Source organism: Anomaloglossus baeobatrachus, chromosome 2 (assembly GCF_048569485.1).
Source record: "Anomaloglossus baeobatrachus isolate aAnoBae1 chromosome 2, aAnoBae1.hap1, whole genome shotgun sequence".
Taxonomy (NCBI): Eukaryota; Metazoa; Chordata; class Amphibia; order Anura; family Aromobatidae; genus Anomaloglossus; species Anomaloglossus baeobatrachus.
The window spans coordinates 481,495,261-481,511,298 of record NC_134354.1 but is presented as its reverse complement, the minus strand read 5'-3'; the positions used below and the strand labels follow the sequence as shown (position 1 = coordinate 481,511,298).

Here is a 16,038-nt window from a genome sequence, read left to right as displayed (position 1 = left end):
TCCGCGTATACAGAATTTCTGTGGAGGGGAAGGAAACCCAGAATAAAGCTGCGTACGCTGATGAAGTCAGCAGAGGAGGGAGGTCTAAACTTTCCAGATGTCCAAGGGTATAATCTTGTATGTATCATGAGGCATGTAATTGATTGGGTGAGAGGAACGAGTAGGCACTCAGATCATGCGATGGAAACTAAATATGCGTCACCGTGGGATCTGACGTCCATTCTGCACTCCCCACTATCCAGGGTTGAAGGGCACATAAGGAACTCAATTATATTCCGAGACACCATGCTAACATGGAAGTCGGTAAGGAAAAAACTGGGGCTCTCATGGAAAGTGTCCAAGTACTTGAACCCCTGGGCATTCCCAAATTTTCCCCTGGGACGAGAAAACAAGCTATTTACTAGATGGAAAGAGAGGGGAGTCAGGAGAATGATAGATGTTATGAATGTGGAGGACAGGAGGTGGATGACAGGTCGGGAAGTGTTGGATAAGTACAACCTTAATAGCTCACATGTCATCCAGTATGAACAATTGAAACATGGAATAATAGGAGACCTGGGTGTGGTTGGAAGAGAGCTGAACAGAAGTTCGATTGATGAGTTACTGGAATGTGATGTAACAAGTATAAATGTCTCTAAAATTTATCGATCGCTAAGGGGGGTGCTTATCTCACGGGAGGATAGTCGGACTTTAAAAGCGTGGGGGAAACAATTGGGAAGGGAAGAAGTGGTGGATGATATACTGAGAGGATGGGTACAAGTGCGGAAACATATTACCAATGAGAGATGGAGAGACACTCAATTCAGAATTCTACATAGGGCCATTATAGGTTTCAACATACCAGGTAGGGATAGGTGGTGTCCTAAGTGTCAAAAAGAAAAAACGGATATGCTGCATGGGCTATGGGAATGTGAGACAATCGCTAGGTTCTGGAACCAAGTCAGACTATTTGCCCAGTCAACATGGGGAATTTTCAGCAAACTAGACTTAATGGTGTGGATTTTCCACTCCTTTGAGGGAGGAGTAGGAGGAGGACCGAGCACGCAGGAAAAGAGGAAATACGCAATAACGCATGACATAGCCATGATAGCTAAGCGTTGCATCTTAAAACACTGGATTCAAAGGGAGGGCCCATCCATAAAGGAGGTTGTGGGCGAACTACACAACCTTCTGAAGTGGGAAAAACTAGAAGCGGAGAGGGATAAAGATGGGTTGACAGCCAAGTTTTTTGTGAGATGGAGACATTTTATTGAAAGCCAATTGACACAGGGAGAAATAATTAACCTGATGGCACCTTTTGTTCACTCGGAGTGGTATATCCTGAGCGATATCCAGGACAGCCTGGGTAAACTGAGAATCACCTAGGAGGGGGCTCTGGCGGGAGGGGGAGACGAGACGGTTGGGAATACCAAGACACGCTAGCAAAATTGAAATCATTCAGGGACGACACAGAGATTTAACGAATTGTATTGCATATGTTATATTATATTTCATTACCTATGTTTTGGTTTAATGTTACTGTATACTATCTTAAATCGAACAGCAACATGGAACTCCAAATTGGGGTATCACCCACCTCTATGTCTCATTTTGTCAGACGAATGTTCTTCTTTTGCAATGATACTTGTCATGTTTTTACAAATTTGAAAAATCAATAAAAAACGTTTTGGAAAAAAAAAAAGCTCTAGTGCGCACATAGCCTTAGGCCTCTGCCACACTGACGTGAAATTCACGCACGTGCCGAGAGACACGTATTTCCCCTGCGTGTTGCGTGCAGGTAAGTACGTGTCTCTGGTACGTGCGGGACACGTGTATTCTCTGCATGCTATCCGCGATAGCACACGTAGAACCGGTAATTAAATACTCACCTGGTCTTTCCTGCTGTCCGTGGTGCTGATCCTCGGTCTCCAGCCCTGCCGTCTCCCCGCTGCTGCTGCTGCCAGGCAGTGAAGTGAATATTCAATGAGAATAATGAGCGGCGGTCGGCAGCAAGAGGCAGCAGCGGCAGAGACAGGAGGGCTGGAGAAGGTGAGTTAATGTTTTGTTTTTTTTTCACTGACACGTGTGTTTTCTCCGGCGCGTATCACACGGGACCGCATCCACACTATACCCGTGTGGTACGGGTGCGGGCCGTGTGACACCCGTGCTGCGGGAGAAAACACTGACATGTCAGCGCTTTGAAAAGCGCACACACGTACAAACGCACACGGACACACGTTCCGTGGTTTTACGTGTGTGTGCCTGCTACAATAGGGTAGCATTGCTTAACGTGTCTCCGTGCCGCCGGTAAGTGTAAAAAATGACAAACACGTGCCGGCGGCACGGATGTGTGTCGCAGGCCTTAAGGAAAGAGAGACAGAGCACTCCGCTGACCATGAGAGCTTAAGGCCCCTTTACACACTGCAACATCGCTAACGATATCGCTGTAATGTCACCAGTTTTGTGATGTAATAGCGACCTCCCCAGCCACATTGCAGTGTGTGACATGCATCAGCGACCTGGCCCCCGCTGTGAAGTCGCTGATCGCTACAAGTCATTCAGGACCATTCTTTGGTCCTTTGTTTCCCGCTGCGCAGCTTGTATCGGTGTGTTTGACACCATTACAACGACATCGTTAGCGACCCAGCCCATGGGCGTGCTAGCGTTCCCTTTCCAGCGAGGTCGTTCTGCAGGTCCGTATCACTGCTGCGTTGTTGGCCAGATCTGCCTGTTTGACAGCTCACCAGCGACTGTTAGAGACTTTCTAGCGATCCCGGCCAGGTCGAGATCGCTGCTGGGAAAACTAGAAAGTCTCAGTGTGTAAAGGGGCCTTTACACTCTACAGAAGAGAGAGAGGACACCGGAAGTGTATACAGTGCTGGCCAAAAGTATTGGCACCCCTGCAATTCTGTCAGATAATACTCAGTTTCTTCTTGAAAATGATTGCAATCACAAATTCTTTGGTATTATTATCTTTATTTAATTTGTCTTCAATGAAAAAAAAATAAAAAAAAATGTCATAAAGCCAAATTGGATATAATTCCACACCAAACAAAAAGGGGGTGGACAAAAGTATTGGCACTGTTTGAAAAATCATGTGATGCTTCTCTAATTTGTTTAATTAACAGCACCTGTAACTTACCTGTGGCACCTAACAGGTGTTGGCAATAACTAAATCACACTTGGAGCCAGTTGACGTGGATTAAACTTGACTCAACCTCTGTCCTGTGTCCTTGTGTGTACCACATTGAGCATAGAGAAAAGAAAGAAGACCAAACAACTGTCTGAGGACTTGAGAATCCAAATTGTGAGGAAGCATGAGCAATCTCAAGGCTACAAGTCCATCTCCAAAGACCTGAAAGGTCCTGTGTCTACGGTGCGCAGTATCATCAAGAGGTTTAAAGCCCATAGCACTGTGGCTAACCTCCCTAGATGTGGAAGGAAAGGAAAAATTGACGAGAGATTTCAACGCAAGATTGTGCGGATGGTGGATAAAGAACCTGGACTAACAGCCAAACAAGTTCAAGCGCCCTGCAGTCCGAGGGTACAACAGTGTCAACCCGTACTATCCGTCGGCGTCCAGACCGTGAGTCCAGACATGAATCCTATAGAACACCTGTGGAGAGATCTCAAAATGGCAGTTTGGAGAAGGCACCCTTCAAATCTCAGGAACCTGGAGCAGTTTGCCAAAGAAGAATGGTCTAAAATTCCAAGAGAGCATTGTAAGGCTATGTGCGCACGTGTGCGTATTGCATGCAGTTACGCTGCGTTCTGCACCGCAGCGTTACTGCATGCGTCCTGCGTCCCCTGCACAATCTATGAAGATTGTGCATGAGACGTGCGCACGTGTGGCGTAGTAGAACGCAGCGATTCGGCTGCTGCCCGAAGCGTGCGTTCTAAGAAGTGACATGTCACTTCTTTCATGTGCTTTGCATGCTGTCTATAGGGAGAGGCAGCATGCAGAGCGCACGAATTCTGCAGGCACCAGGCGCTTCAGGACGGAGCTTTTCAGCTGCGCTCTGAAGCGGAGCTTTTGTGTGCGGTGCAGAGCTCACACGTGCGCACATAGCCTAAGAAACTCATTGATGGTTACCGGAAGCAGTTGTTCGCAGTTATTTTGGCTAAAGGTTGTGCAACCAAGTATTAGGCTTAGGGGTACTTTGCACGCTGCGACTTTGCACGCGGCTAGCGATGCTTTTACATCGCTAGCCGATGATAGTGATGCCGAGCGCGATTGTACCCGCCCCCGTCGCACATGCGATATCTTGTGATAGCTGCCGTAGCGAACATTATCACTACGGCAGCTTCACACGCACTTACCTGGTCGGCGACGTCGCTGTCACTGCCGAAAAATCCCTCCTTCAAGGAGGCGGTGCGTTCGGCGTCACCGCGACATCACTGCGGCTTCACTAATCGGCCGGCCAATAGAAGCGGAGGGGCGGAGATGAGCGGGATGTAAACATCCTGCCCACCTTCTCCCTTCCGCATTGCCGGTGAACGGCGGGCGCAGGTAAGGAGATGTTTGTCGCTCCTGCAGCTTCACACACAGCGATGTGTGGAGCTGCAGGAACGACAAACAATATCGTACCTGCGGACGCACCGACATTATGAAAATGACCGACGTGACACAGATCACCGATTTTTGTCTGTTTCACGCTCATTCATCTTCTCTCATAGGCTTTACATGTTGCAATGTCGTTTTACCGGCGCCGGATGTGCGTCACTTTCGATTTGACCCCGACGATATCGCAGTAGCGATGTCACAACGTGCAAAGTACCCCTAAGGGTGCCAATACTTTTGTCTGGCCCATTTTTGGAGTTTTGTGTGAAATGATCAATGATTTGATTTTTGTTTCATTCTCTTTTGTGTTTTTTCATTGCAAGCAAAATAAATTAAGTTAATAATACCAAAGAATTTGTGATTGCAATCATTTTCAAGAAGAAACTGAGTATTATCTAACAGAATTGCAGGGGTGCCAATACTTTTGACCAGCACTGTATATACAAAGCAGCTGAAGATAAAAAATAAAAAACCCTGCTAATCACAAGAGTTTACACTCTAAAGGAGAGGGACAGATGTCCCCACTGCACTGACCATAAGAGCTTACACTCTATAGGACAGAGAGGACACTGCTGATCATAAGAGCTTACAGTCTACAGGAAAGAGGACCCCACTGACTATAAGAGCTTACACTCTACAGGAGAGAGAGGACACTGCTGATCGTAAAAACACTCTACAAGAGACAGGGAGGACTCCACTCACCATAAGAGCTTACACTTTACAGAAGAGAGAGAAAACTCTGCTGACCAAAAGGGCTTACACTCTACAGGAGAGAGAGGACCCTGCTGATCATAGGCACTTACACTCTAAAGGGTGCTTTACATGCTGCGACATCGCTAGCGATTGCTAACGACGTCCCTGTTGCTGCCGAACAATCCCTCCTTCAAGGGGGAGGTGCGTTTGGCGTCACAGCGACGTCACAGCGGCGTCACAAAACGGCAACCCAATAGAAGAGGAGGGGAGGGGATGAGCGGCTGGAACATGCCGCCCACCTCCTTCCTTCCTTCTTTCCGATGGACGCTGGTAGGATGATGTTCGTCGTTCCTGCGGTGTCACACACAGCGATGTGTGGTGCCGCAGGAACGACGAACAACCTGCAGAATGAAACACCAACGACATTATGATTTGGAGCGATGTGTCAACGGATCAAAGATTTTTGCCATTTTTGCGATTGTTGATCGTCGCTACTAGCTGTCACACGCTGCGATGTCGCTAACGACACCGGATGTGCGTCACAAACACCGCGACCCCAACGATATATCGTTAGCGATGTCGCAGCGTGTAAAGCACCCTTAAGGGCTCATTGAGTCATCTAATTTTCTCATCCGAGGGCTGTCCATGGTTTTCATGGATAGCATTTGTACTTGTGATAGCTTATGGGGCCATTCACATGGCCATGTATTTTCACAGACCAATTGGTCTGATGAAAATCAAGGAGACATGTCCAGTTTTGATCCAAGAGGTGAATCAAAATTGCAAGTCTATGGGTCCTTGAAAAAAATCAGCCCATACTCTGATGAAATTCGAGAATGCTCCAAATTTTCACAGACGTTCAGAAAGCAGATGGTGGAGAAATTATATCTTCTCCACGTACAAGAAAAACTGATGGCATTTTAACCACACTGATGAACCTCTGATCAAAGTCGAATCCAAAAAAATCGGTCAATTTTTCTCATATGTGGAAAAAATGGACATCTGAATGAGCCCTAAGAGTGAGAGAGAGGATCCTGTGAATCATAATACCTTATATTCTACAGGAAAGAGGGAGAGGACCCCGTTAACCATAAGAGGTTACACTCTACAAGAGAGGGAGACTTACCCAGTGTCACGCTCCCGGGATCCCAGCGCCGCCCGTCACTCACCAATCCGGTCCCCGGGTGCTCTGGCCATGGCTGTTGCTCCCGCTCTCCCTCCTGTGCATGCTGCGTGCTCTCTGCTTGTCGGTCCCGGCGTCCTGCTGCGGTCCGGGACTCTGCTTCTGGCCCCCTTGCATCTCCTCCACCTCCTCCTGTACTGGTCTCCGGCGTTTGGGCATCGCGCATGCGCACTAGGGCGCGGGCGCGCTCACTCACCTCCTCTTAAAGGGCCAGCGTTGCTGAAACAGGATATGGCTGATTACAGGTATAGGGTATATAAGACTTCCTTTTTCTTGTGGACGGTGCCTGTTCAACGTGTTCTTGTAGTTTGCCTCTTTCGCTAGGTGTTCAGGTCCCTCTGTGCTTCGTACCCAGGTTAACCCTGTCTCTGCCCACAGTGTCCGACTGCCAACCTGAGTGTGTCCAGCCTGCCGGTTTCCCAGGAGTTGCCCCGGTGACTATCACCTGTGGATCCCGTCATCTTCCGCCAGCCTGTACCCGTCACCGGTTCTGGATTCCATCTGGCCACATCAGCCTGCACTCCTCGCTGGACCCAGACTCCGTCTGTTGTTACCACTCCGCACCAGTACCCAGTTCCGGTCATCCGTCCTGCCCACGGCTACCGTTGGACTAGTAGCCATATCCCGTACGGACATCTGAAGGACACGAAACCCGAACTCACTTGTGCCCCGGCTGCTGTGCATCTAGGCCCTCTGGGGGGCCACCAGACAGCCCCTGTATAGGAGTTCGCTCCTGGTTGTCTCTCTGGGGGAGTCCGGTGCACGGTCTCGTGGATCCACCTATGGACTGAATGTTACAACCAGTTAGGCTATGGAAAATTACTGTTCTATACAAACTGTGCTCCACTGGGAACCACTGATCTGTGGCGGCCCAGGTACTGTCCAGCACTGTGCAATGTATGATAATCTGCTTGATGTAATAGCTGTACAGTATTATGCAAAAGCCAGTGAAGCAATGCAAAAAGACATTAACTTATTCTCTATTGCTTCCCCAGTGTGGAAAATGGTGTCTGGCAAGTTTTTTTTATTTGTAAACCGCAAATCAAATTCAAAGTCATCAAATTTATGTGTAACTCCAAATTTCAGGAAATTTGACTCAAATTTGATCCTCCGCTGATCGATCTGCTCATCTCTAATAGTAAATTATTTCCACTTGAAGGCAAATAACTGGACAGGCACACAGAAAAACGCATGAAAAACAGACGTGGACCGTTTGTTACTTTTTTTACAACTAAATGTGAAAAATGATACATTACATAATAACATTGCATTAGCCTGACTTTGTAATCTCTTTGCACATCCTTAACAAATCATGAATTGTGTGTTTCCAGAATTTATGGATTTCTTTGAAACTGAGCTCCTTGGTGTATGTTATATAGTTTCCAAGGAGCTAGTAGTGTACTGTTCATTTCAGGAACACAACACCATTGATGACCAGTTAGACTTGTCGTAGAGAAATTTGGATATGACAAACCGGAGCTGCAGGACATGACCACCATGTGTTACTCTGTACTATATATTGTCTAGGAGACTTTCCCCAGGGCAGCCATCAATCAATGTTAGTAACTTCTCCAACAAAAGGAATTAGCTGCTTTGATAAATGCCATGTAGAAAACCGTATGTAAAATTATTCAAAGGTTGTTCTCATCTTCATTCTTGAGAAGCCCATCACTCTCCAGTCTCCTGGCTTCCTGCTTTCTGAGGGTTCGTAATTTCCTAATTGAAAATAATAGATACTTGTTCCTCCAATTAAAAAATTGCCATAGACATGAGTAAATAACAGCCCAACTCTATAGCCTTTCTGCTTGCAGTCACACATGAAAACCTGCTTAGGCCATGTGATGGACACACTGATGCTAAGCTCATCTTAAGGTTGATCCTTGATAAATGTACTGTACGTGTAATCAATTACTCTCATGGCCAGGACAGAAATGTATTCACTTGAAGTAGACCAAGTTTCATAATTGCAAATAGTGAATTTAAGAACAAGAAATTATTACAGTAAAGGGGTTGGCCAGGTGTGGCACGAAAAGTCTGTAGTGAGCAATGTCAGTATTCTCCAATGTCTGTGGCAAGATGGGGTGGTTGTGTGAATGTAAGTATCTGATATGAATACTTACGGTCACATTCACTCAATTCACTTACCGGAATGTGGCCGGGAGTATACATATTTCATACATGCGGTCACATGACCGTTTGCTCTCGTTACTGAAACTGGAGAATCCTGACAGTGAGCACCATGCACAGTGTAAAGATTCACAAGTATGCAGTCACATATAGTAACTGCAGATTTTCATGCAAAAATCTGCACAACCACTTTAAGTGATGTATATTAGACGGCGGATACAAACAGAAGTAGAACCTTGTGCAAGAACCATAACTTTTGCAGTCCAGTAGCTCATCATAATGCACAATTCCACCTGGGGTGGTCATCTTGCCTTGGGCTCCTGAGTGGCTGCACAGGTTGCACTAACGGTGTGTCTGTCCCTAATACTGTAAAGGGTGCTTTACATGCTGCGACATCGCTAGCGATAGCAGTTGCCCCTGTCGTTCGTGCGACATTTGGTGATTGCTGCCATAGCGAACATTATCGCTACACAGCGTCTCATGCACACACCTTGTCAGCGACGTCGCTGTGACCGCCGAACAATCCCTCCTTCAAGGGGGAGGTGCATTCGGCGTCCTAGCGACGTCACTGCGGCGTCACTAAGCGGTGGACGCAGGTAAGGAGATGTTCCTCGTTCCTGCGGTATCACACATAGCGATGTGTGACGCCGCAGGAACGACGAATAACCAGCGACATGCACCACCAATGATATTCTGAAAAGGAGAAACGTGTCAACGATCGCCGATTTTTGACGTTTTTGCGATCGTTGATCGACGCTCCTTGGTGTCACACGCTGCGATGTCTCTAACGGTGCCGGATGTGCGTCACTAACGATGATATATCGTTAGCGATGTCGCAGCGTGTAAAGCACCTTTAACACTAAGTAACTTTTGCTATACAATAATTAATCATAAGCTCATTTTCGCTAGCAGCAATGCTACAATGCCCAAAAAAATTGCAGCCCATAAATAAACAATGGTCTGTATAATACTTAGTTTGAGGAATACAATAATGAAATGCATGTAGTAAATGTAGAACTTTAAGCATTCTAATTTTAGGACACAGGTACAGTATAATTAGTGCACAGGTCAAGGCTGATTCTGCAGCTGTGACTGATAACGGCACAGAGTGTATCGCAGATATTTGCTTCTCTTAGTACAGTCATAGTGAATGACCGCTATTAAACTATCATGATAGACAACAGCCTAGACATGTGGCATATAGTGCTCAGCGTCACATATGCTGTCCATGTAGGTCATTGAGTTTCCTGCTTATGATGGTCTATATACCTTCCTCAAAAATAGGCTAGTATATAGGCAGCAACACTTCTGCCTGAAACTAGACAATGGTCAGATATCAGTACCAAATCATCCGGTCTTTAGAATATTTAAAATGTTTTATAATTATAATTTTAATAATTTTTATCAATATAACACCAAAATATACTTCAGCACTCTATTAAGAGGGTATATGTACCCAAGAACAGCAGATGTTACCGATTAACCCATAGTTCAGTAATATAAACAGAAGGGATGAGGGATATGCTCACAAGAGCTTACAATCTATCAGCAATTATGGCTAACAAAGAAAAGTAAAAGTGCTTGTATGCTCCAGACTTCTTTTATACTAAATAAGGTTATGTGTGTAGAATTGCGTGAACCAGTCAACAACTTGTATCTGTCTATGCACAGATATGAAGCACTACGGACAGTATTGTGAGGAAAAATGTATGAAGAAAAAACTGAAAAGTTGGATTAGTGATAGGTATACTTTAAAACATGTTTTTTAAGGGAACACTTAAAACTGCTGAATTAATCTGATTGTCTAGATTAGTACATTTGAGAGAGTTAGGGGTACTTTGCACACTGCGACATCGCTAGCCGATGCTTGAGATGCCGAGCGCGATAGTACCCGCCCCTGTCGCAAATGCGATATTTTGTGATAGCTGCCGTAGCGAACATTATCGCTACGGCAGCTTCACACGCACTTACCTGCCCTGCGACGTCGCTCTGGCCGGCGACCCGCCTCCTTCCTAAGGGGGTGGGTCGTGCGGCGTCACAGCGACGTCACACGGCAGGCGTCCAATAGAAGCAGAGGGGTGGAGATGAGCGGGACGTAAACATACCACCTACCTCCTTTCTTCCGCATAGCCGGTGGAGGCAGGTAAGGAGATGTTCCTCACTCCTGCGGCTTCACACACAGTGATGTGTGCTGCCGCAGGAACAAGGAACAACATCGTATCTCCTATTGGTGCGATATTATGAAAAGGACCGACGCTACACAGATCACCGATTTACAACGCTTTTGCTATCGTTTATCGGTGCATCTAGGCTTTACACGTTGTGCCGGATGTGCGTCACTTTCGATTTGACCCCGACGATATCGCAGTAGCGATGTCGCAACGTGCAAAGTACCCCTTAGTGCAGCACAAGAAAAGTCTTGGAGATAGATGTGGGAAGGTTACTCTTGGATCATTAGCAGAATGGAGAACATGAGTAAAGGTTTAGACAGAGATGAATGAGGAGATGTAGGAAGATGCAGAACTGTGGAGAGCTTTGTGGGTGAGAGAGATAAGCTTATATTGTACTCTGTAGGACAACTTTTAGCGGCATCAGAGTAGCGGCTGTACATAAATATGAGTTTTGCTGCTGCATTTAGGAAAGATTGGACAGGGGAGTTTAGAGAGAGGAAGACTGATTAGTAATGAATTAGAGCGATATTAAGGTCCTGATTCATGAAAGTGTTTTTGCCAGAAATCTCGCATAAAATCAAAGTTGCGCAAAAATTTCGTAACTTTTAGTGTGTTCTTGGAAATTTCGCCTAGCTCTGCCAAAGTGGATGGAGCTTAGGGGGAATGGGGATGTGATGCCACAGCTCTGCAAACTCATGACGAGCTGTGGCAAGCCTTCATCCAAAAATCTTACTAAAGTCTCTGATTAGAGTAAGATTTTTAGCTCAACAAACAAAGGTGCTTACCACTTTCCAGACACGCTGGATTCATTAAGATGCTTGGGCATCTTAAAGGAAATATGCAACCATTTTGTGTTTTTTTAGTTATCATTATGAGCATAGAGGTGGCATAAACATGAAATTAGCCATGCTATATCTTCTATCTTCCTGGCTATGGGGTGGGTGCTCCCTGGAAGATAATCCTACCTCCAGTCTTCATTATACAGGATTCCTCCTCCTCCTGTTGTTTTCAGAGTCCCTGTGATGTCAGGTGCGCAGCCGGAAATCGCCTGCGCATTCTACCTGCCGTCTCTCCCTGCAAAATTTCTGGCTGCACACCTGATGTCACAGAGACACCTGCAGAGACAAGTGGAGGAGGAATACTCTATAATGAAGATCGATGGCAGGCTTATTTTCCGAGCAGCACACACCCCATAGCCCAGAAGATAGAAAATATAAAAGAGGATTTTTGCCAATCGACCCATTGTCCAGGAGGCATACAGGTATGGCTAAGTTCACCTTTATGCCACCTGTATGCCCATATTAATAACTAAAAAAAAACTCAAAATGGTGACAGATTCCCTTTAAAGAGTTTGTCCAGGACTTTAACATTGCTGGCCTATCATTAGGATAGGTTATCAATGTCTAATCAATGGAAGTGTGACACATGGCACAGCCACCAATCAGGTGCTCCCAATGCCAAAGGCAGACTGCAGTACTCAGCTGTGGAGCTGCACAGCGCAGCTTCGTCATCTGTATAGTGGCCGCGGCTTGGTACTGCACATCCACTCCCTATTGATTCGAGTACCCAGCCACGACCACTACACATTAGACGGAGCTGTGCTATGCAGCTTTGCAACTGAGTAGTTCTGGCCACCAGCGGCACCAAGAACAGCTGATTGGAGCCGGTTGTTGCACTCTCACTGATCAGACATTGATAGCCTATCTTGGGGATAGGCCAGCAATATTAAAGCCCCGGACAACTCTTTTAATGTCAAGGTGCCTAACTCCAACAAGGCCCCTGTTCAAGACTAGTGTTGTTCACGTCGGTCTTGTTGAATAAGGGTCTAAGGGGTACTTTGCACACTGACATCGCAAGCCGATGCTGCGATGTCGAGCGCGATAGTTCCCGCCCCCGTCGCAGCAGCGATATCTTGTGATTGCTGCCGTAGCGAACATTATCGCTACGCCAGCTTCACATGCACTCACCTGTCCTGCGACGTTGCTCTGGCCGGCGACCCGCCTCCTTCCTAAGGGGGCGGATCATGCGGCGTCACAGCGACGTCACACGGCAGGCGGCCAATAGCAGCGTCGGGGCAGAGATGAGCAGGATGTAAACATCCCGCCCACCTACGTCCTTCCGCATTGCAGCCGGGACGCAGGTAGGAGATGTTCCTCGCTCCTGCGGCTTCATACACAGCGATGTGTGCTGCCGCAGGAACGAGGAACTACATCGCACCTGTCGCTGCACCGGCATTATGGAAATGTCAGACCCTACACCGATGATACGATAACGACGCTTTTGCGCTCGCTAATCGTATCAAAAAGGATTTGCACACTACGATATCGACTGCGACGCCGGATGTGCGTCACTTTCAATTTGACCCCACCGACATCGCACCTGCGATGTCGTAGTGTGCAAAGCCCACTTATGAGTTTTTGTAGTTTCAAAAGGGCCGATTCTGGGAAAAGACACCTGCCCTTATTTCCATTCATATACCATATTTTTGAGTCAGGACGTGACAAATAATTCCTGTCTTAAAATCCTTTTAAGGCTTCAATGCCATAACTAGTCTTCCAATATAGCAGGGCATTCTCATCTGATCTATTCCTTGGATTCCAAATTATTCAAGCCCAGACCTCTCACTGGATGTAATTATACCAGAAAGTTTTCCATGGACCCATTTTATTTCATTTGTTTCTTTTAATAAGAGTTTTACCATGATGGAAAGATCAAACAAGCTATTGCTGGTTATTTGATTCATGTTTGCTCTTTTACAGTAACTAGTAAAACCTGGCATCATATCAATGAAACACTTAAGTAGCAAATCACTGAAATCCACTTGAACTTGAGCAGACAAAAGCACAGAATATGTTCTGCACAAGAAATCAATGAGTTATCATCAAAGATGAGTGCATTCATTGACTGTACTGAAGTAAAGGGTTAAGTTAAGGATTGTACTCAGTGGCTTCCCTCCCACAGAGTGTATTTCATACCAGGGATGCAAAGCTGACATCCAGAGTTATTAATCTAATTCCCTTGGTCTCTGCTTTTAGACTTCAACCAATTAATATCTTATTAACAGCCCATAATACTGTGATATCAAATTCCATTCATTTTAGTTTTCTATCCCTGATCACTTCTAGAAAAGAGAATTAGAAGGATTGGTTGCATTTAGGTAAATAGCTAAATGCCATGTCTCAACGGGGTACGCGCACTAACCTCATGTGCAGAACAGTATAGAATCCAAATCTTGCGAGTATTTTATGTAGTTTGAGTAGTTGGTACTAAGCTTAGAAATGCTGAGAAATTCTATTCTTGCAGAACCTATAAAAACTAGTGTCATTTTAAGGCTGGAATGGTTCATATAGTCAAGTCATTTTTGATTTTACGATCCAATCACTTCACATTGAGCTAATCTGCTTCCCAAAATACCTCAGTAAAAGTGAATCTGAAATAATTAATTTAAAGTCATCTTATTGTCTGCCTTCATGTTAGTGGTGGACACTGCACAGCTCCATACATCCCCAGGCAATTCGTACTGATGAAGGTCTCTGATTTTAGACCGAAACGTCTCTCAAATATTTTGAATTAGAAGCCCCAGAATAAAAGTAACATGAATTGTCATGCTAATGAGTGCCAAGTTAATTTTATTTAATTTTAAAGGCATCTTAGATTTTGGATGATTTACTTCATAGATTATACACTTTAAAGACCAATGTGGCTTATTGCTCCTTCCATAGGATCCACGGATGCCTGGATCAATACGGCTGGTGTCCATTGATTACAGAAAATAGAATGGATGAATCCAGCATACCGTTCTTCTTAAAATCTTGTCTATATTTGTTCAATTCATTAAAATACAGAATTATAAAAACATTCTTCAAGCCCTGGACTCCGCCTGACGCGTTTCGAACCCCCTTCCTTGCTCATAGGCATCATGCTCTATGAGTAAAGACAAGGGTCCGAAACGAGTCAGGCAAAGCTCAGGGTGAATGACTTGAACAAGATTTTAGGAAGAACGTTATGCTGGATTCATCCATTCTTTTTGCTCTATAAAATAATGCTGTTTCATATTACGGAAGTTGTGTTCCTATGCACAATAGTAACCGTTAACATTAGATTAACTTTAATAATACTACAAAATATGGCGGATTGCATGTTGGCAGACTGTATAGTGCAGCTGTCAAGTACTAAGGATGCAAATATATTTTAATAAAAGCAGCTATTCTTCATACTTGCCTTTCTTTTGTGCTCATCGTAGTAGGTTTTGTCCCATTTCTGTTGCAGGTATTTATTACCACATGGTAATATGGGTTGGTAAGCTCTATGCATCGTGAATGTGTATAACCCCACAGGGCTGCAAGCCACCTAATGACTAAGGATCTGAGGCTACGGAGGAATACTGTGGAGATTACCGTGTGTTTGAGGCAGGTCATGTGCTAGTTGTCATGACATTGGTGTTAAGGAGAAAAGTGAATAGCTAATAGTAGACGTCCAAACATTGTGGCTGTACACCAGCAAACAAATCCTGAATATATAACACAATGCTTCACCATAAGCCCTGATTATATACTGTCATAGGTGAAGGATATTGCCAGTCAAAAGAATGCAACCAGACAAAAGCACAAAGGAGAATAAATGTAAACAGTCCATAGTTGCAGATTTTCATCATATTTTTTTTAATTTACTTTTTGATTTATATTTATACTAGTTTTGCTTTCCAGATGTCATTACTGCAATACAGAGAACCATATTTTTCATGTCCACATATGTCCAATACTTTCTGTATAACAAAAGATGTTATACAGTTCCATCACTGTGCTCATAGGTGCACCAAACATACAAGAAATCCCTGATTCAACATTTCATTTGTTTTTTTTATTTAACGAAGATTTTTGCTTACAAAACAGAAGGTATGAACATAATTTTAAATTCACAAAATCATGAACAAAGCAATGAAAGAACCATTATCTACAGTAGAAATCAAAAGTTTACATACACTATCTAAAAATACACATATGCATGTTTTTCTCACTATCTGACATGAAATCAGAAATAAACTTTTTCCTGATTTAGGTCAATTAAAATTACCAAAATTATATATATTTGCCAAATGCCACAATAATTAGAGAGAGGGAGAGAAAATGTTTTAAGGCATTTTTATTACTTTTGCAAAGTCAAACGTTTACATACACTTAAGGGTGCTTTACACGCTGCGACATCGCTAGCGATTGCTAGCGATGTCGAGCGCGATAGAACCCATCCCCAACGTGTGTGTGACATTTGGTGCTTGCTGCCGTAGCGAACATTATCGCTACGGCAGCGTGACACGCACATACCTT

At 44.8% G+C, this 16,038-nt stretch overlaps 1 protein-coding gene across 1 annotated transcript in view; it reads right to left on the bottom strand.

Annotated features, from left to right (window-relative positions):
• The window catches only part of CFAP97D2 (CFAP97 domain containing 2), a 72,313-nt gene extending 57,211 nt beyond the window's left edge, over window positions 1-15,102 (bottom strand). The window contains exon 1 of the mRNA XM_075334254.1: window positions 14,936-15,102. Coding sequence (XP_075190369.1) covers window positions 14,936-15,028 — 93 coding nt within the window. The 5' untranslated portion in view covers window positions 15,029-15,102. The remainder of the gene's footprint in view (window positions 1-14,935) is intronic.
• Window positions 15,103-16,038: the final 936 nt, after the last annotated feature.